Source organism: Apus apus, chromosome 20 (assembly GCF_020740795.1).
Source record: "Apus apus isolate bApuApu2 chromosome 20, bApuApu2.pri.cur, whole genome shotgun sequence".
NCBI lineage: Eukaryota > Metazoa > Chordata > Aves > Apodiformes > Apodidae > Apus > Apus apus.
In genome coordinates, this window is record NC_067301.1 from 5878672 (window position 1) to 5897780 (window position 19109).

General features: G+C 58.0%; 1 protein-coding gene across 11 annotated transcripts; it reads left to right on the plus strand.

The window, feature by feature from the left end:
* The first annotated feature begins 230 nt into the window (after window positions 1-230).
* FHAD1 (forkhead associated phosphopeptide binding domain 1) lies at window positions 231-18676 on the plus strand. 11 transcript variants are annotated; one of them, XM_051637096.1, is made up of 25 exons: window positions 559-696; window positions 872-1078; window positions 3473-3755; window positions 5210-5310; window positions 5566-5778; window positions 6508-6631; window positions 7359-7489; window positions 8218-8301; window positions 8671-8823; window positions 9201-9396; window positions 9851-9921; window positions 10066-10203; window positions 10390-10497; window positions 10922-11011; window positions 11237-11462; window positions 12367-12448; window positions 12854-12969; window positions 13471-13630; window positions 13934-14042; window positions 15716-15851; window positions 16001-16128; window positions 16344-16427; window positions 16579-16799; window positions 17494-17659; window positions 18302-18676. In XM_051637096.1, exons 1-25 carry the CDS (start codon window positions 604-606, stop codon window positions 18383-18385), a joined length of 3504 nt encoding a protein of 1167 aa, XP_051493056.1. In that variant the 5' UTR covers window positions 559-603; the 3' UTR covers window positions 18386-18676. The 11 variants fall into 11 exon arrangements, with proteins under 11 accessions (XP_051493057.1, XP_051493056.1, XP_051493058.1 ...); XM_051637098.1 differs by having other exon boundaries at window positions 872-1003; XM_051637097.1 differs by lacking the exon at window positions 3473-3755 and having other exon boundaries at window positions 231-696; window positions 872-1003.
* Window positions 18677-19109: the final 433 nt, after the last annotated feature.

A 19109-nucleotide genomic window follows, 5' to 3' on the forward strand; every position in this document is an offset into this window, starting at 1 on the left:
GGAATTTCTCAGCCACGGGAGGAGGACTGAGCCAAAAAGTCACCTTGGGATTTGCTGGTAACCAAAATGGCAAAGGGGAGATGGGCTTGGCTGGGGGCAACATTCATCTGTTGGCTGAGGTTGCAAGGTCTGCCTGTGCAAGGTGTTAAGTAACAAAATAAGTAATAAAGGGGATTAAAAAAAAGAAAAAGAAGTTCAGCAGCAGCTTGCACGGGCCCCCCCCGAGTTTTTTGGTGGGTGGGGAAATGTCCCCACGTGTGTCACCTGCTGGCAAGGAGCCACCGTGGCCAGCTGGGAGCTGTGTTGTGCTGCCGGTTGCTTGGAAAAAGGAGAAGGGGGAAAGCAAAAAACAAACCCCGCCGCAAAAACAAAGAGAAATCCACAGCCAGGAGGGCAGCAGCAGGCTCTGGTGGTTTCCTAGGGGATCAGCAGGCTGGCAGGGACAGAGCAGCTCGGGGTGGGGGGGATTCTGTGCCATTCCTGGTGCAGAACGTCGCTCGGGAATTTCTTGGCTCGGTTGCATCTGTTGGACGGGGGGATTATTCAAGGAATATCTGGGTGGTTGGTTGGTTGTTTCACTGCAAGCCCCGCGGGTGAGGGGGGATGAGAGCGTTTCTGAAGAGCCCGGGGGGGTGTTTCCAGCTGAAGCCCCGCACAGTGATCGGCAGGCACGGAGGGTGCGACGTGGTCCTGCAGGTAGGGGGGCTGAGGTGGGTGGTGGGGAGGAGATGTTGGGGGTCCCCTCATGCCAAGTGTCAGGGCCGGCGAGGAGAGGGGGGGCTGGGCAGAGCAGTAGCCAAACCTGGGGGCTTTGGGGCAGGTTGCCCAGTTCTCCCAGTTTGCCCAGTTTGCCCGGTGATGCCCGTTCCAGTCCGCAGGGGCAGCAGAGCGACACGCAGCCCTGGAGTTCAGCCCCTCCGACGGCTGCTGCGTCCTTCAGGACTTCGGGTCCCTCCAGGGCACCTTTGTCAACGGCTGCCAGGTCCAGAACGCGGCTGTCGGGGTGAGCCCGGGTGACATCCTGCGCTTCGGAGCTGGGGGAGCGGCGTTCCAGCTGCTGGTGGATGGGGCTGCCCGGGTAAGGGGGCTGCTCCCCTGGGAAGGGTGGATGGGGATGCCCGGGGAAGGGTGGGAATGCCCAGGGAAGGAGGGATTGGGATGCCCGGGGAAGGGGGGGGCTGCTCCCCTGGGAAGGGTGGATGGGAATGCCCGGGGAAGGGGGACTGCTCCTCAGGGAAGGGTGGATGGGAATGCCCAGGGAAGGGTGGATGGGGATGCCGAGGGAAGGGTGGATGGGAATGCCCAGGGAAGGACGGATGGGGATGCCCAGGGAAGGAGGGGCTGCTCCTCAGGGAAGGATGGATGGGGATGCCCAGGGAAGGGTGGATGGGAATGCCCAGCGAAGGGTGGATAGGAATGCCCAGGGAAGGATGGGACCGCCCAGGGAAGGGTGGGAATGTCCAGGAAAAGAGGGATGGGGATGCCCAGGGAAGGGTGGATAGGGATGCCCAGAGGAGGTGGGGGCTGCTCCTCAGGGAAGGGTGGATGGGAATGCCCAGGGAAGGGGGGGGCTGCTCCCCTGGGAAGGGTGGATGGGACCACCCAGGGAAGGGTGGGAATGCCCAGGGAAGGAGGGATGGGGATGCCCGGGGAAGGGGGGGCTGCTCCCCTGGGAAGGGTGGATGGGAATGGCCGGGGAAGGGGGACTGCTCCTCAGGGGAGGGTGGATGGGAATGCCCAGGGAAGGGTGGATGGGGATGCTCAGGGAAGGACGGATGAGGATGCCCAGGGAAGGGGGGGGCTGCTCCTCAGGGAACGATGGATGGGGATGCCCAGGGAAGGGTGGATGGGAATGCCCAGGGAAGGATGGGACCGCCCAGGGAAGGGTGGGAATGTCCAGGAAAAGAGGGATGGGGATGCCCAGGGAAGGGTGGATGGGAATGCCCAGAGGAGGTGGGGGCTGCTCCTCAGGGAAGGGTGGATGGGAATGCCCAGGGAATGGGGGGCTGCTCCTCAGGGAAGGATGGATGGGAATGCCCAGGGAAGGATGGATGGGACCTCCCAGGGACGGGTGGGAATGCCCAGGAAAGGGTGGATGGGAATGCCCAGGGGACGGGGGGCTGCTCCCCTGGGAAGGGTGGATGGGGATGCCCGGGGAAGAATGGATGGGAATGCCCAAGGAAGGGGGGGCTGCTCCTCAGGGAAGGATGGATGGGGATGCCCAGGGAAGGGGGGCTGCTCCTCAGGGAAGGTTGGATGGGAATGCCCAGGGAAGAGTGCCTAGGGAAGGGTGGGCGCTGCTTGGCAGGAAAAGGCGCCCAGGGATGGGCAGGTAAGGGTGAGTGCTGGTGCCCACGTTCGGTCCCGGGAGCGGCTGAATCCCGGGAAAGGCTTTGGGAAGGGAAGGGGAAGCTGGAGCTCCCTCTGCTGCAGAAATTCGGGCAGGTCAATAGGGAAAAGGCAGCCCGGGACGGGTTCCCAGCAGCGAGTTGGACGTGAGCAAAAGTAGGTCTGGAAAAATGTCCTTTTTTTCTCCCCCTTCTCTTTGCATTTGATGTCTCCTCAAAAGCCCCTCACTGAGTGCTCGGGGGTTGGGATCCAAGCTAGAGCCACCTGCAGGGTGCAGCCCTGGTGGGTGCTCTGCTTGAAAGCAGCTTTTGTGGCTGGAGGAACTGGGGAGTTGTCCAGACCAGTTGTGAACTGGGGAAGAAGGTGGTTGAACAGAGTTTCAATCTCCTTTGGCTGGGGGGAAATAATCCCAAACCTGTGTAGGGCTGTTTGTGGAGGCCACTGAGATGTAGAGGTGTTTTAGGCTTAAGGATTGATAAGATCTGGTGTTATTTGGAGTGTTTTGGTTCTTGAGGAATCCTAGAAAGTAGATCCTGAGACAAAGTCCTGGAAATGTGTGGATTGTGTGCCTGGGAGTGGGAGTCACTGAGCCTGGGCTCCTGCAGCAGAGCCTGGGCACAAGGAAAGCCTACCTGGAGTCTCAAGCCAGTTCATGCACCCAGGACCTGGCTCTGGAGGTCTCACCAAGGCTCCTGGTGTAGGAATCTAACTGACCTTCTGAATCCAAGCTTGGGTTCCAGATTTTTTAAAAGGGCTCAGTGTCAGTATGAAGAGGGAGCAGTTGGGTCCCCGTGCTGCTTGGGGACAGCCAGTTCCTGCTGGAGCAGAGAGTGTTGGACTGTCCCAAAGTGCCTGTGAAGGAGGATGCAGACAGAAACCAGAAGGAAGAGCTCAAAAAGCCACAAGCCCAAATCATTTGTTTGGATTCCAGCAAATCTTTGGGGCTTCCTGGCTTCAATCGGATAACTTGGCCAAGGGGAAAGGACTCCAGTTGTGCTTTTCCACTCAGATTGGTGCCAGAGCTGTGTAATAATAATGTAAAAATAGTGTATGTGTATCAGGGGCTAAAAAAGAACCCAACCCCTAAACACCTCTCTGAGCTTCTGGTCTTTTCCCACCACAGGTGCCTTGTCCCCCCGGGAAACGTTGCTCCACGTGGACGGGGCAGCTCCAGGAGGTTGCAGAGCCCAAACCTTCAGCTCCTGCCTCTCCTCCCCACCTGCCCAAGCTGCAGTGGCAGCTTTTCCCTGGCTCTCCTGGCACCCGTGCTCCTGGAGCCACCAGCCACCTGCCCCGTCCGCCGCTGCCGAAGCCGCCCGGGAGCGCTGGGGTCACCCCCGTCCCACCAGCCACCTGCAGCAGGACCTCTGCAGGGAGGGCAGGTGCTCCCCAGTGCCCAGCTGGGGGTTGGTAACCTCCTGTGTCCCCTCTGGGCAACCAGGTGTTGAACAGAGTTGGTTGCAGCAGAGGGAGGTTGGAGGAGTGAGGAGCAGTGGGCGAGGTTCTCATCCAGAGGGGCTGATCAGAGCTCCTTGGGGGGCTTTGGTGGCCTGTAGGACAGCAGAATCACAGGGTCAAGGACTGGTTTGGGTTGGAAGGGACCTTCAAGATCATCTAGATCCAACCCCCTGCACGGGCAGGGACACCTCCCACCAGCCCAGGCTGCTCCAAGCCCCATCCAACCTGCCCTTCAACACTGCCAGGGATGGGGCAGCCACAGCTTCCCTGGGCAACCTGGGCCAGGCTCTCACCACCCTCACAGGAAAGAATTTCCTCCTCATGTCCAACCTCAATCTCCCCTCTCCCAGTTTCAATCCCTTCCCCCTCATCCCATCCCTCCCTGCCCTTGTCCCAAGCCCCTCCCCAACTTTCCTGGAGCCCCTTCAGGCACTGGAAGCTGCTCTAAGGTCTCCCTGGAGCCTTCTCTTCTCCAGGCTGAACACCCCAGCTCTCCCAGCCTGGCTCCAGAGCAGAGCTGCTCCAGCCCTCCCATCATCTCTGTGGCCTCCTCTGGAGCAATGGGCTGTGACACAGGGAATGCCATTGCCCTGGCAGCTGAGTGTGACATTTCCTCTTCCTTTTCCCCCTGTGCCATTGGGAAGGGCAAGGACTGATTTATCTGCAGACGTGACTCCTGGACCTGATCTCTCTCCTTCTGGGAGACTTTTTTTTTCCTCCTTTGAAGTGCAGTCACTGGCTGCCTCGAGTGCAGGGCCTGTGCTCTAGGTTCACAGCTGAGCTGAAGCTGAGAGCAAAGCTTGCAGGAGGAGCAGAGGTGAGGCTGGGGGGGAGCAGCACAGCTGGAGAACCAGGCTTTGCCAGGAATGGAGCTTGTCGTGGCCTGACACACCAGCTGGAGGTCTGAGCAGCCCTGAGCAGTGCAGAGCAAACAGCCCCAAAGTGCAGCTGGTGAAGAGCAGAGGCAGCATCACCCAGGAACCTCTGGATGGGCAGAACTGAGATGGCAGGGAAGGAACAGGGAGGGGAGCACCTACTCATCTGATTTTTGGGCAACAGAGCTGAGAGGTCCCCTTGCACTAATCACAGTGAAGGTGGCTCTTCAGATCTGCTATAAAGTAGCTTTCTGCAGGGCTGGGCAGTCAGAGGAGCCTTTGTCTGCTGGGCCTGCTGCCCTTCAGGCTTTTCTGGGTCCTGGAGGTGGGTTATTCCTCTGCTGTGCAGGCTGGTTGTGCTGGGAAGGGTCTTCTTAGTGCCAAAGAGTTGGTTTCTCTCCTGGTTGTGAACCAAGCTCCTGTAAAGTAGTTGCTGCTTTGGGATGGTCCTGAGAGAGCAGGAGGGACCCTGCCTGCCACCACTTCTCATGCTGGCATTTGCTGCTGTGGTCTTTGCTTTCTTCTAGTCCCAACCAGTGCCTCGGGTGGTGCAAGTGGTGTGGAGACCCCTCCCCTGGGGACAAACCCTGCCCTGGAGACCCATGACATGGAGTTCCTCCCACAGAAGGTGATGCTGGGGCTGGGGATCCCTGTTCTGGTCTGAGCAGCCAAACCCTGGCTGTGTGTCCAACCAGGTGTCCCAGCAGGGTGTCACCAGGCTCCCACGGATGGGCACTGCTGGGGGACAGAGGACACAGGCATGGGGGGAGGTGGGGAGCCAGGGCAAGCAGATTCATGGGGGCTGATGGCCACAAGTTGGAGCAGACAGCCCCATGTCTCTGTAGCCAGAGAATGACAAACAGCACCAGTGATCTGCCCACAGGGTGAAAAGCTGCTGCAGATGGAGAAGGAAATGGAAAGAGAATCCAAGCAGAAAGATGCAGTGGTCCAGGCTCTGCAGGAGGAGGTTGCAGCCATGGCCAAGACACTGGCTCAGGTGGCAGCAAGGAATGAGGTGGAGCTGACCCAGAAGCTGCTCAGCTTCAACAGAGAGCTGGGAGCCAAACAGGAGGAGATCAGGGCCTTGAGGAAACAGGTATGGAACACTTGGAGAGGCACCAAGCAGGGAAAACACCTCTGAGACAGGTGGTTGTCAGGCTAAGACCCAGGTTATAGGAGGAGCTGGTCACACGTCTGAAACCCAGGGAAATGAGGGAGGGTTTGAGGGAGCTGGGGGTGTCCAGCCTGGAGACAAGGAGGTGAGGGGAGACCTGCTGGCTCTGCAGCTGCCTGAGAGGAGGTTGGAGCCAGGGGGGTCGGGCTCTGCTCCCCAGGAACAAGGGATGGGACAAGAGGAAACGGCCTCAAGTTGTGCCAGGGGAGGTTGAGGTTGGATCTGGGGAACAATTCCTTCCTGGCAAGGGTTGTCAGGCCCTGGCCCAGGCTGCCCAGGGCACGGGGGGGAGTCCCCATCCCTGGAGGGGTTTCAAAGCCCTGGAGATGGTGCTGAGGGACATGGGTTAGTGGTGGCCTTGGCAGGGCTGGGCTAAGGGCTGGACTCAGTGATGGCCCAGTTAGCAGCTTCATCCAGCCCAGCTGCAGAGCCCAGGCATGGCAGAGAGGGCTTCTCCCAGCCTCTTCTGTTGGGATTTGAGCATGAATGGCCCAAACAACTTGAAGAAGTTCCCATCTGGAACAAAGACCTGCTGAGAGTCAAGGACTCTGAAGAGTGCCCTGGGAGAGCTCAGGTTCCCTCTCCAAAGGGGCTTTTGTGCAGCTCTTCCCTGGTGTCCTAGGACCATGGGGGGGGGTTTCTGATTTGCAGATCAGCCACCTGCAGGAGGGCTCAAGCCAGATCTTCAGCCATCCCCTCTACAAAAAAGACCTGGAAATTGGGAGGCTGCAGAAGGAAAGTGAGGAGCTGAGGAGGGATCAGGTTGTGGCTGCAGGTATTTGTGTCCCTGGAGCTCCGTGTTGGGGCATGAAGCAGTTTGGGGCTGGTTCTTGATAAAGACTGAGCTTTGCCAAACCTGGCCAGGCACCAGAGGATTTGTAGCAGCACGTAGACATTGTCCTGCCTCTGGTTCTGTGTCCCAAAGCTCTGTGGGAGCTGCAGGCAGAGTGTGACGTGACGAGTGCCCCTGGGGTGGGGACAGTGTGGGGACTGAAGGCAGAGAGGGGTGGGAGGGGGAAGTTTCTTAGGAAAAAAGCCTCAAGCACCAGTTCCAGGGCAGGCTCTGAGCTGCTGCACAAGTTACCACGGGGGGGACCTGCCATTCAAAGGCCACCTCTGACCACAAACCTCTTCCAGTGGCCTTTACCAGGCCTGGGAATGCAGCTTGTACCCAAAACACTGGCCTTTGTCACACATTTGGGGCAGCAAAAATGTTCTGCTTGACTTCATTGCCCCAGGTAAGGGAGCAGGTGCTGGGCAGGGAGGAAGCACCAGGGCCCTGACCTGGCAAGGCAGCAAAACTGGATCTGGAGGAGCTGCTCATCTCCAAGGATCCTGGGCTGTAGATCCTGAGGAACTTGTTAGTCATGCTGGCAAGAAGTGTCCAGCACAGCATGTTCAAAGCTGGACCTGCTCACCAAGGGTGATGGGTGTCCAAGAGGGAGGATGGGCTGGAGCAGGGATGCCCGTGGGCAGCCCCTCACCCCAGGTGTTTGTCTCAGGGCTGGTGAGCAGCCTGCAAAGGGAGGTTGCCAGCAAGGGGCAGAAGATCCAGCAACTCAAGCAGGATGTTGAAAAAATGAAGAAGGAAACCAGAGAAAAGGATGACCAGCTGGTGATGGTGTCTGCCAAGGTTAATGGTCTGGATGAGGGGCTCAGGAACTTATGGTCTCATGCAGGGATTAAGGTGGGAGATGAGGATGAGAAGGGCCATGTTCCTTTGCTGAGGATGGCAGCAGCTGTTGGTGTGGCTGGTTCTCTGGGAAGCTGTAACCCAAGGGTCCTGGCTGCACCCAGAGGCTGCAGAGCTGTGCTGGAGCTGCCATCGTGTCCAGGTGCCATGAGCTGCCTGTGACACCACGTCCCTGTCCCCAGCCCAGTCCCCATCCCTGTCCTGCATTCAAGGCCTGGCTGCCCTGGATGTCCAGCAGCACAACTGCTGAGTGTCAAGATCCTCCTGAGGAGCCATGGAAGCCCTCTCTGTCCCCAGCTCCCTGCAGCCCTGCCAGGTTTCTGCCTTCCCTTGCAGCAGGTTGTTCCTCTGGAATTGCAGCTCCCTCCTGGGTGGGCAGGTCACCATCCCTGGATGTGTTTCAAAAATGTAATAGATGTGGTGCTTTGGGATATGGTTTGTTGGGGTGAACCTGTACAGTGTGGTCTTGGTGGTCTTGGAGGTCTTTTCCAACCTAAATGATTCTATGGACTCAACGTTGGGCTTCACGGCAGGATTGTGGTGAAGGTGCCAGGGCTGGAGCAGCTCTGCTCTGGAGACAGGTTGAGAAAGTTGGGGTTGCTCAGCCTGGAGAAGAGCAGGCTCCATGATTGATGAGTTTTGTGTTCCTGTGCCCCTCTCTGCTGCAGCTGGAGTCCTTCAAAGCCCAAGTGATGGGAGCCTGTGGTCCAGCAGCAGCCGGAGGTGCTGGGAAGGTTGTGAAGGAGCAGGAGGTGAGTCTGGACAGCAGCTCTTGGAGAAGCTCAGTGCCTCCAAAGCCCAGACGAGCTGGTGTTGGGTGCTGCAGAATGGCCATGGCACCCTGCACGGAGGAAGCTTGGAGACTTGCAGCACCCAAGCTTCTCCAAGTCATAATCTGGCAGCCACCCCAGGGTGATGACTCTGCTCCGTGAGGTGTCGCAGACACGATTCTCCTTGTCCCTCAGAGTTTGGATGGAGTCAATGACCTGCAACAAGGAGGAGTCCAACATGCCTACCAGCTTCAAGTCCCAACCCTTGCTTGCTGAGACAACCTGTGGTCCCCCAGCAGAGAAAAGGTGTTAACCTAATACTTTTGTTTCTCCTTCATGTGCTTTGGCCAGGTGATAGAGAAGGTCAAGCAGGTCTTTGAGGAAAACCAGCAAAGCAATGAGAGAGAGAAGTATCTGCAGGAGGAACTGAGCTCCAGGCTCTCCAAGGAACAGGAAGTGTCTGCAAGTGTTGAGGTGTTGGAGAAATCCCTGCGGGAGCTCCAGGTCAGTCCCTTAAACACAGAGTTTGAGCCAGTGTTGCCCCGTGGCAGGAGATGAGGGCATTGCTTTGGTCTGAGGGTGGGTCAGACAAAAGATGCTCCTGTGCACCCAGACAAGCAAGAGTGTGGCTCCCCAGCTCAGCCAGGGGGGAGTGTAGCCCCCCAAAGTACAACTGATGGAGGTTGGGAAGAAATGGGATGTGTCCCAGAGGTGTCCTCCCCTGGGCCTACCTAAAATACTGGTGCATGCAGTGAAGGGTTCTACCAAAGTGCTGCTGGGGTTGAACCCAGGACTGTCTCAGAGATGTGGGGTTGTGTGCCAAGCCCCACCAGCCCACTGCCCGTGGGAAGCAGCGTGTTGACTGGCTGTGTCTTCTCCAGGTGTTCCTGAGCAGCTCCTGCAGCAGCACCAGCCTGCGAGGGGCCCTGGGGAGGCTGGAGGCAGTGAGCCTGGACCCCTCCATCTCAGCCATCAGGGACGTGGTGGTGGAAGTGGCAGATGTTCCCCTGGCCTGGCTGGAGGGCTTGGAGAAGCTCCTGGCCAGTGCTGGGAGGGACCCACACGCCTCTGGCAAAGGTTCGTGTCCCTCTGGGTGTCCCCGAGAACAAACCTGCTCCAGGCAGGATGTCCCAGCATAGAGGAGAAAGCCCAGCATGGAGGCACTGCCTGGGGACATCAGGGCCCCACGTTGGTGCAAATTTGGGGCAGTTTGGGCAACTAAGGAGCCTTAGAGGAGAGAGAACCTCCAGGAGCCAGGCTTGCACGTCACAGCCCCTGCCCAGACTAAACACAGCAGGCAAGGAGCAAGAGGTCCTTGGTGTGGGACCCCTCTCTGGGCTGGGCTGGGCTGGTCCCTCCTCCTCCCTGCTGCCTGTGGAGGAACATGGACCATCACCACCAGGGGAGGGGGGTGGGGGGGCCAGGGATCCAATTCCCAAACTCAGTCTTGCCAGAAGGCCAGAGGAACATCTAAGGATGCTCCGGGGGTATCCTGAGCATCCTGTAGAGCAGAAGCCTGTTGGCTTTTCAGGGATGTTGGCTTCTCTGGGGACCTTGTTGGAAGACAATCAGGAAACCACTCAGAGGAATCAGATGTTGCAGGTACAGGGGTGGGTGGGTGTGAACTGGGAATGTTTCAACTGGAAAACACCACGGGGGAGCTGGTGTGGGACCTGGTCAGGGAACATGCACAGGATGTTTGTGTCTTGCTCCTTTAACCCCTCAGCAGCTTCTGTGTCCCCGTAGGACCAATTGCAGAGGGTCCAGGAGTCTCAGGAGGCTTTGCTGCAGGAGCAGATGAGGGAGCTGGAAGCAAAACACGAGCGAGACCTGCGGGTGAAACTCCAGGAAATTGTCTTGGAAAAGGACAAGGAGCACAAAGAGGTGTGGTGGTGTGGTTGCTCTTAGGGAAAGTGACAATCCCCTGTCAGTCCCCTCCTTCCCTGGGGTGTCTGCCAAGGTCTTCTCCCCAGCAGTCCCCCTCCCAGGTGTTCTCCTCACTGGAGCCCAGCTCCTCTGCCAAATGCTTTGGTTTTGTCTGCACGGAAACTCTGGGCTGTCAATTCCCAGGTTCTGGAGAGCACTGTTGCCAAGGAGAAGGACAAGTGCAAGCAGTCCCTGGAGGAGGAACAAAAGAAGGTCCAAGACCTGGAGAGCCACCTGAGAAGCATGACTGAGGTCGGTGGCCTGCACGGGAGGTGAAGCAGAGCAACTCACACTTGGAATAATTAAATCTGGCAGCTCTGGAGATGGATTCTCCCTCAGAAGGGTTGTCAGGCCCTGGCCCAGGCTGCCCAGGGCAGTGGTGGAGTCCCCATCCCAGGAGGGAATTCAAAGCCACGTAGATGTGGTGCTGAGGGACACGGTTTAATGGAGGCCTTGGCAGGGCTGGGTTAATGGTTGGACTTTGTGATCTCAGAGGTCTTTTCCAACCAAAGCACTTCTCTGGTGGCCCATTTGGCCCGGGGCTGTCAGGGGACCATGGGTGGGCTTGTCCCCCACCCCCCCCCCAGCAAACACACAGAGTTGCCTCCCTGCAAAGAGAAAGGTGGGTTGTTGGAAGCTTGGTCGCTTCTCAGGTACTGCTGGGTTCCTTCTGTAGGTGGTGGAAAGGAAGTCAAAGGAGCAGGAGGCTGCAGACTGGAAGCTGGAAGAAGCCCTGCACAAGCTGGAAGAAGCCACCAGGCGAGAGGTAGCTCCAACAACCCCCTCGTGCCTGCAGGGAATATGGTGTAGATGTGGTTTTGGTGAAAAAGGCTTCCCAGGTCCCTGCTGAGGAGGGGTCAGAACTGTGGCCTCCTCTAGAACATTCCCCTGCCCTCCATCCTTCTGTCTTCAAGCCAGGAGAGATGATGCTGGTCATGATCCCCCAGGAAAACACCTGCATCCAGCTGGGAGCACACGTCTTGTTTCCTAGATCACCTTAGAGCAGAAGGTTCTTGTGGGACAGGAGCAGCTCAAGACCATCCAGGAGCAGAAAGAGCTACAGAGGCAGGAGCTGCAGGAAGAAATAGTGGGATACAAGGAGCAAAGCAAGCAGCATTCTCTGACAATTGTGGCTTTAGAGGACAAGCTGCTGGAGGCCAAGCAGCAGCTGAAGGTGCTGGAGGAGGAAAAGGCAGAGCTGGTGGAGAAAATGGAAGGTAGTTATGGGTTATGTGGGGTGAGTCTGGGTGGGAACCTCCCTGGTCAACGTGACATTTCTGCTGAGCTGGAGTAGTGTCCTTGCTGCCATGGGAAGCACTGTGCCAAGTGTGAGTCTGGGGTTTTCCTGGATGCAGGATGAGCTCTGTGGGTCCCTGGAGAAGGCATTTCATGGGCAGCTGCTCTAGATTGTTTGGTGGCTTTGGGGCCATGGTCATAGGCAGGGCTGGCCCGTTGGTGAAGGGCTCGTTGCCCTCTAAGAGCAGGAGGGGCTGCACCTGGGGTAAGAGGTGCTGAGCAAAGGAGGATGCAAGGAACTCCCTGAACACTTGGAACTGAAGACATGGGTTTCCAGAAAAGATGGTCCTCAGGTGTCATGAAGGACAGGAGATATGTAGCAGAAGGAAGTAGGCCCAATGTGGATCATAGAATCATAGAATGGTTTGGGTGGGAAGGCACCTTAAAGATCATCTAGTCCCAACCCCTGCATGGGCAGGGACACCTCCCACCAGCCCAGGCTGCTCCAAGCCCCATCCAACCTGCCCTTCAACACTGCCAGGGATGGGGCAGCCACAGCTTCCCTGGGCAACCTGGGCCAGGCTCTCCCCACCCTCACAGCCAAGAATTTCCTCCTCATGTTTTAACCCGTTCCCCCTTGTCCTCACACCCCCTTCCCAAGCCCCTCCCCAGCTTTTCTGGAGCCCCTTCAGGCACTGGAAGGTGCTCTAAGGTCTCCCTGGAGCCTTCTCTTCTCCAGGCTGAACACCCCAACTGTCTCAGCCTGTCTCCAGAGCAGAGCTGCTCCAGCCCTCCCATCATCTCCGTGGCCTCCTCTGGACTCTCTCTTTGAACTCTTTCTTTGGACTTTGCATGACAATCTGCCCACGTTGTTGTGTCCTCTAGGTTTTGGGGATGATGCCATCAAGTCAACATCAGGAACTCAGCTGGAGGATTGTCCTGTCACAGAGTCACACAGTTGTCTGAGGTGAGCAGCACTGGCTGGTGGTCTTGGTCAGAGGGGCTGGGAGAAGGGCAGTGATCCCTTGGAGAGCTTAAGGGAGACCAAAGGGCTGATGGCAACTTGTCCTGAGATTAGTTTTGTCTGTGATGGTGAGAAGAGGCCTTTGGCTTGGCTGAGATGGTGTGAGGGGCATGTGGTGCCCAAGGGATGCCAAACAGTGTGTGAGTGATCTGCTGCCCCATCTGGATGGCTCCAGGTAGGAGACAGCAAAGTGATAAGTCCCAAAGCCACAGGCATGAACCTAGGGGATGGAAAAGCAGTGACAAACATGACCATGGGTAGGAACGGTGAGATGCAGCTCCAGAAGGTGCTGGCTCCATGCAAAGGCTCTTCCAAAGGAGCTGTGAGATTTGCTGTTATCCCTCTCAGGGAATTCCAGGAGGAGCTGGCAGCAGCACAGAACATGCTCCTGTCCAAGGAGGCCATCATTGCTGCAATGACCAGGGAGCTCATGGAAACCAGAGCCAGGATGTCAGACATGAGAGGTGGGTGAAGGGTCCCCTGTGGTGTCCATCTCTCTTCCCAGCAGTAGCCAGAGGAGATGGTGGTGGGCCCAGGCAGGCAGGGGGAAATAGATGTCACCATCCTGGAGCAGCGGGGTTGTCCTGCTCAGGGCAAAGCCAGGGATCCCTTCCCTTTGGGTAGGGGAATTTCTCCCTGTTCTGGGCTAAGGTGGGAGATTCCCATCCCAGGATTGCTGGGATGGGGGGTGAGGGTAACCAGATGTCCCAGGGGACCTCAGGTGGACAAAACTGAGCCCAGATCTCTCAGAATTCCACTGGTGGGCTCCTCTGGGCAGGTGTCTGAAGCTGCTGTCAAGGGCAGGACCAGGGTCTGGGGGAAAAACTGGTTTTGGTGACAATCCCTGGTAGGGTGTGGTGGGAAAAGGGGATGTATCCCTGAAGATGGTGTCACTGAGAGCTGGAGGTCCCCCCAGGGCTGGGTGATGAGACATCTGGACACCCATGGAGGTGTTTTGTGCCCAGGGGAGCTGAGTGAGGAGCAGAAGGTGGAACTGGAGAGGAGCCAGAGGCAGGTGAAATGCCAGGAGCAGGAACTGAACCTGCTGAGGGGGAAGCTGGCCCAGATGTCCAGCCTGGTGGAGAAGAAGGATGGAGCCCTGCAAGCAGCAGCAGAAGAGTTGAGGTACCACCGTGACCTGATGGTTTGCATCAGGTGCTGTAGATGCCCAGCAGCATGTAGGGATCTCCCTGGGAGCCAAAGTCGTGGGTGAGAGCACCAGAACCCACTGCCATGGTTGTCTCCATGGAACTGGAAGCGGGGGTGTGGTGGAGCTCATGCCAGTAGCTAAGTCACTTGTATCTAAGTGAATGTTCCCACCCACGCCGTGACAGTCATGGGCAGGTGCCCGGGGTGCTGCTCCCCACAAGCTGTTGGGTGGCCTCCATCCATCAGGGTGTCCCTCAATGCTCTTGTCTCTTGGCACAGGCAGGCCCAAGCCCGCTGCCAGGCGCTGAAGGATGCTGCCCAGGAGAGGGTGGAGAAGCCAGAAGATGTTCCTGGGATGCTGGTGCAGGAGGGTGAAGTCTCTGAGAGGGTGAGTCTGCAGGGAGGCCACCAAGACCTGGGTGTGCTCAGTGCTGATCGTGCTCGTGGTGTTTCTCAGCATCGTGGTGGGACCCCAAAAGGCAGGAGTGTGGGGTCACTGGCTGCCCTGTCCCTGGCAGAGGGACCTGGGATGGCCGTGCTGGAAGTGCTCCTGAGCTGGTGCTGTACAGCACTGGGGAACCACGAAAGGATGGGGGGGGGGGGGGTGCTAATGGCTGTGATAATTGCCAATTAGAGGGGACAGGAGTGGCAAGAGGGACAAGCCTGCCTTCCTCTGCCCTGCCTTGCCAGCTCTGATGGTGCCACAAAAGCAGTTCCAGGTTTCAGTGTGCAGGGCAGGGGTAGCTTGTTGTGACCTGCAGGGCCAGGGAGGGGATTCTCCCCTTCCACTCTGCCCTGTGAGACCCCCTGCAGGGCTGGGGCCACTTCTGGAGTTCCCAAAGCAAGAAGGACAAGGAGCTGAGGCCAGAGGAGGCCACGGAGATGATGGGAGGGCTGGAGCAGCTCTGCTCTGGAGACAGGCTGGGACAGTTGGGGTGTTCAGCCTGGAGAAGAGAAGGCTCCAGGGAGACCTGAGAGCAGCTTCCAGTGCCTGAAGGGGCTCCAGGAAAGCTGGGGAGGGACTTGGGACAAGGGCAGGGAGGGATGGGATGAGGGGGATGGATGAAAACTGGAAGAGGGGAGATTTAGGTTGGACATGAGGAGGAAATTCTTTGCTGTGAGGGTGGTGAGAGCCTGGCCCAGGTTGCCCAGGGAAGCTGTGGCTGCCCCATCCCTGGCAGTGTTGAAGGGCAGGTTGGATGGGGCTTGGAGCAACCTGGGCTGGTGGGAGGTGTCCCTGCCCATGCAGGGGGGTTGGAACGAGATGGTCCCTTCCAACCCAAACCAGTCCGTGACAGGAAGGTTGTTTTTCCTCCTGTACCAAAGCCCCTGCCGGTGTCCCTGGCGCCAGCCACGGGAAGAGCTGGCAGGTGGCTGCGGCAGCAGATGGAGGGAGGGTGGAGATGGAACCTCCTGTGCCAGGAGGTGGCAGGGAACGGGGGGATGTGAGGGGCCGGGAGGAGGGTCCGTCCTCCCTGCTCAGGGCAGGGGACACGGGGAGATGCAGCCCAGCCAAAGCCACCACCCAGGAGCAGAGCGTGTCCCCCCGCGGGCGTTTTGCAGCCCCCGTTTGTGCGCGGGGTGGTGAGGCTGGGCTGGCTCTGCCCCAGGTCTGGGGACACGTGTCCTGATGCAGCAAAGCTGGCTGGGGCTGGGGCAAGGCAAGACACGTGTCTGTGTGCAGGGCTGCAAGGGAAGGGTTGATGAGCTGGTGCAGGAATTCATACCCCACGTGCAGCAGAATTCTTGGGGAGAAAGGAGTGGACGTTCTGCAGGAGCACAAAGTGCCAGAGAAAAGGGCTGACGTGGCTGTCCAGGGCCAGGCTCTGTCCCTCTGCCAGCTCTCAGGAGCATGTTTCCTCACCTCAGCACAGCTGGTGGAGCGTGAAGGTGGCCTCTGGTGCTGCTTTTCCACCCCAGAAATGCATGGAGAGGGTGCAGGGTGAGACACACCGTGGGCCTTGCTCTCGGTGTCTTCCAGCAAGGCCGTGCTTCAGGCAGGTTGTTTAGGCTGAGCTGGTGTGAAGTCTGGGTGAGAACCAGCTGGGCTGCTTCTTCCAGGAGCCAGAGTTGGGGTTGGCCAAGCTCGGGGCCAAGTGCCGGGGGCTCAGGCATGAGGAAACCATCCAGCACCAGAGAGAAGGTCTGGCCGAGCTCCGGGAGAGAGTCAAGGTGCTGGAGAAGAGGCAGTGCTCAGGTGAGGGTGGTTGTGCTCCACAGCCTGTCTGTGTGTCTCCATCCATGGTCTCCCTGAGGGGGGGGGAAACCTGGTGAGCCTCAAGGTGGCTGGGGTAGGAAGCCCGGGCGTGTGGTTTGGGGTGTGGAATGATCTGTGTTTGCCTCCAGCTGCTGTGAAGAAGGGTTCAGAGCCCCTGGTGCTCCTGGTGAAAGGCTTAGCAGAGAAAACAGGCCAGGAAACAGGTCTTGGGAAGGAGCCTGCACCCGTGTTGGGAGCAGAACTGAAGGCTGGCAAGGTGAGACATCAGGCAGTGGGGTGGTTGGTGCCTTCAGTGAAATTATTCCCTGGAATGGGGAGAAATAGGTTTTCAGATAGAATAATATCTGAGGGGAGAGAGAGGGAGGGGTGAAACCTGGCCAGAGTGGTTACCCATGCAGCAGGAGGCTGGAGGCAGCTCATCCCACAGCCAGGAGATCTGTGGGCTTCGTTGGTCCATCCTTATCTGTGCAGGTCTCTGGACACGTTCCTGATGGGGGCTCACACTGGACAGGGAGCTCAGAGGTGGCTGGTGGGCTGGACCCTGGTGAGAAGATGGTAGGTCAGTGCCAGATGTGTTGAGGTGGTACCCAGCACTTCTAGAATCACAGAAGGGTTTGGGTGGGAAGGGGAATGGAAGCAGAAGGCTGGGATGTGGCAGAGGACTTGGCAGGCCTGGTAAATAATTCATCTCCTCCTCTTCCTGCAGTACCTTGACATCCTTGGTGCTCTGGGAAGGCTGATGGAGGTGAAGGAGCTGTCAGGGATGCAGTCTCTGAAGCAGCTGCCTCAGGAGGAGAGGGAAAAAGTGGGGCTGCAGAGATGGAAGGACCTGGAGTTGCTGTACGAGAAGATCAGGAACCTCAAGAGTCGCCTGGAGAGAAAAGAAGCAATGCTGGAGGGTCACAAGGCCAGGGTGGAGCAGCTCAGGTACCCAGAGCCCAAGTGGCTGTGACTGGCCAGGGCTCCCAGCGGGGCCAACTCCTGGGGTGCCAAGTGGTGGGGAACACGGGGAGAAGACCCTCAGCAGCTGGTGTTTCTGTCTGGGACCTGTCAGGTTTTGGCCAAGGTGTACAAACTGTGAAGAGAAACAGGGAAACGTCCTCTCGGTTCTCTGCACAAATGCAGAAGTTGTGGGGGTTGTTTTTTTTTTGCCCACAGCACAGGAAAAAGCCACGGAGGAAGAGATTTCTGGGCTGGTGTAAAGATGTCACCATCTTCAAAGTAAGGAAGAGGTTTGATGGTGACCTCCAAGCCAGCAGTGCTGCCACAGGCACCCCCAGAGTCCCCCTCCAGGCTGGTGTGCTGAGCAGAGGAGGTGGCACCATCACCGTGTGTGAAGGAGATGCCTCCACGAGGTGGCACTTCAGTCTTGGCAAGGGCAGGATGAGAGGGTTTGTTGTTTTTTTTTCCATGGGGTAAGGAATTGGAGAAGGAAAAATGCTTGTTGGAACATGTGCAGGTCCTCACGGGGTGTTAGGCACTCTGATGTCCTTTTGTGTCACCCCGTGGTGTAAAGAGTCCTAGGAGGGACACAAGGGTGTTCCTCACAAGCCACCTCTCCCAGGCTGAGCTTAGCTGGGGGGTTGATGAGGTGACAGACCCCCCCTCCTGTTCCACACAGGCTGAGCCAAGAGTCCCTGCGAAGGTGCCAGGAGGAGATGTCCAGACTTGAAGATGAAGCCTACAGGGAGGCAGAAGAGAAGGCTCTGCTGAAGGAGGCCCTGGAGAGGACACAGCTCCAGCTGAGGCAGGAGAAGAGGCTGCTGAAAGCGGCCAGAATGCACAAGGTGAGGACGTGGGAGCTCATGAGGAGCCTCAGGAGCCAGATGTCCCTGTGCCTGAGTGTTCAAAGGCAGGTCATGGTGGTCAGCAGGTACCTCCAAGTTCAGGGAGGTGTTTCAAGCTGTGTCCACCCCAATGACATGGGAAGGCACAGGAGAGGTGGTGCACAGCCTGTGTTAAGATGCTGAAGGCAAGTCCTGCAAGTAGAAGGAAGATGACTCCAGGTGTTACCCAGAGCCTTGCAGAGGACAAGGTGAAGGTTCTCTGGCTCTTGGGTACCATGAGTGCTTGTGCCCTTCTGCACGTGGGGCAGATGCCAGGCCAAGTGCTGGAGCTCCATGCCATTCCCAGCTCCTGGACTTCACACAGCAGGCAGGTCCATCCATCATGGACATGGGATGGTGTGGTCTGTCTGACCCTCCCAAGAGGCTGAGCATCCCCAGGGTCCTGCTGCTCAGCTGGGCTCAGCTGCACAGCAGCATCCCTGCTGCCAAAATGGGGTGGCAATAGGTGTGTAGAGAGCTGAATGGGTTGGCTTGAGCCTTGTGGTGAAGGAGAAGGGAAGGTCCCACATGTCCCACAGGCAAGGTGAAGCCCATGGTGAGCTCTCACAGGTGAACATGGTGTTTGATCTCTCTGTTTTGCAGCCTGGAGCCAAGAAGCCTTTCTGCTCGGGGAAGCTGAAGACCAAGGAGTGCCCAGCAGAAGCTGCCAAGATGGGAAGCATGTAGGAGAAGCTCCACCAGGGCCTTCAGTAGGCCATGGTAGGAACACCACATCTCCCTGTGGACTCTGTAATGTTGAATGGGGTACAAGGTGTGGGTAGGTTTTGAGGAGCCCCTCTTGGCATCCTGTCACTCCTGGTGTGACTGTGGGGTGTGCAGGACCTTGTTTTCCTGCAGCACGTGTCCCATACTGCACGGTGGGGTTGGTGGCACGAGGAGAGGTCGTGTGGGTACAGCTCAGTGTCTCCAGAGATGTACAGAGACAGATTTGTGTGTGAATACAGCCCAGTGTGTCCAGTCAAGATGTGACGTCAGTGGTGTGGGGACTGTCCTGTCCTTGTCCTCAAGCTCATGAAGGCTGCTGGGGTTGAACTGTCCCTTGCAACTCCCGTGTCCTTCCAGTCCCCGTGGTGTCCTGGGGGAGCTGGAGCAGCAGGCAGGGATGCAGGGTGCAAAACGTGGCAGCCCAGGAATGCTGGGGCACGGTGAGCTGCCATGGGGTCATGGGAAGGGAAGAAGAGGATCCATCCTGGCCATGCTGGGATGTTGGAGAAGCAGCGTGAGAACCAGCCCAGGAGACCAACGTCCTGGTTGGCAGAGATGGGGCAATGACATGGGCTTGGCCTCTGTTGCCATCAGATGCTCTCCTGCTGCCACTGCTCCTGTTAGCCAGGGAGGGAGCAGAGCCTGGGGGGTGGCAGCAGTGACATTTTGGGGAGGGGGGGTCTCT

Excerpts from the sequence above, each read along its gene's own strand:
- FHAD1 (XM_051637097.1), top strand. The coding sequence starts at position 246 with ATGTCCCCACGTGTGTCACCTGCTGGCAAGGAGCCACCGTGGCCAGCT. Across the intron at positions 697-871 it reads GGTGCGACGTGGTCCTGCAG|TCCGCAGGGGCAGCAGAGCG; the intron begins GTAGGGGGGCTG and ends TGCCCGTTCCAG. Across the intron at positions 15,852-16,000 it reads GGAGAAGAGGCAGTGCTCAG|CTGCTGTGAAGAAGGGTTCA; the intron begins GTGAGGGTGGTT and ends GTTTGCCTCCAG.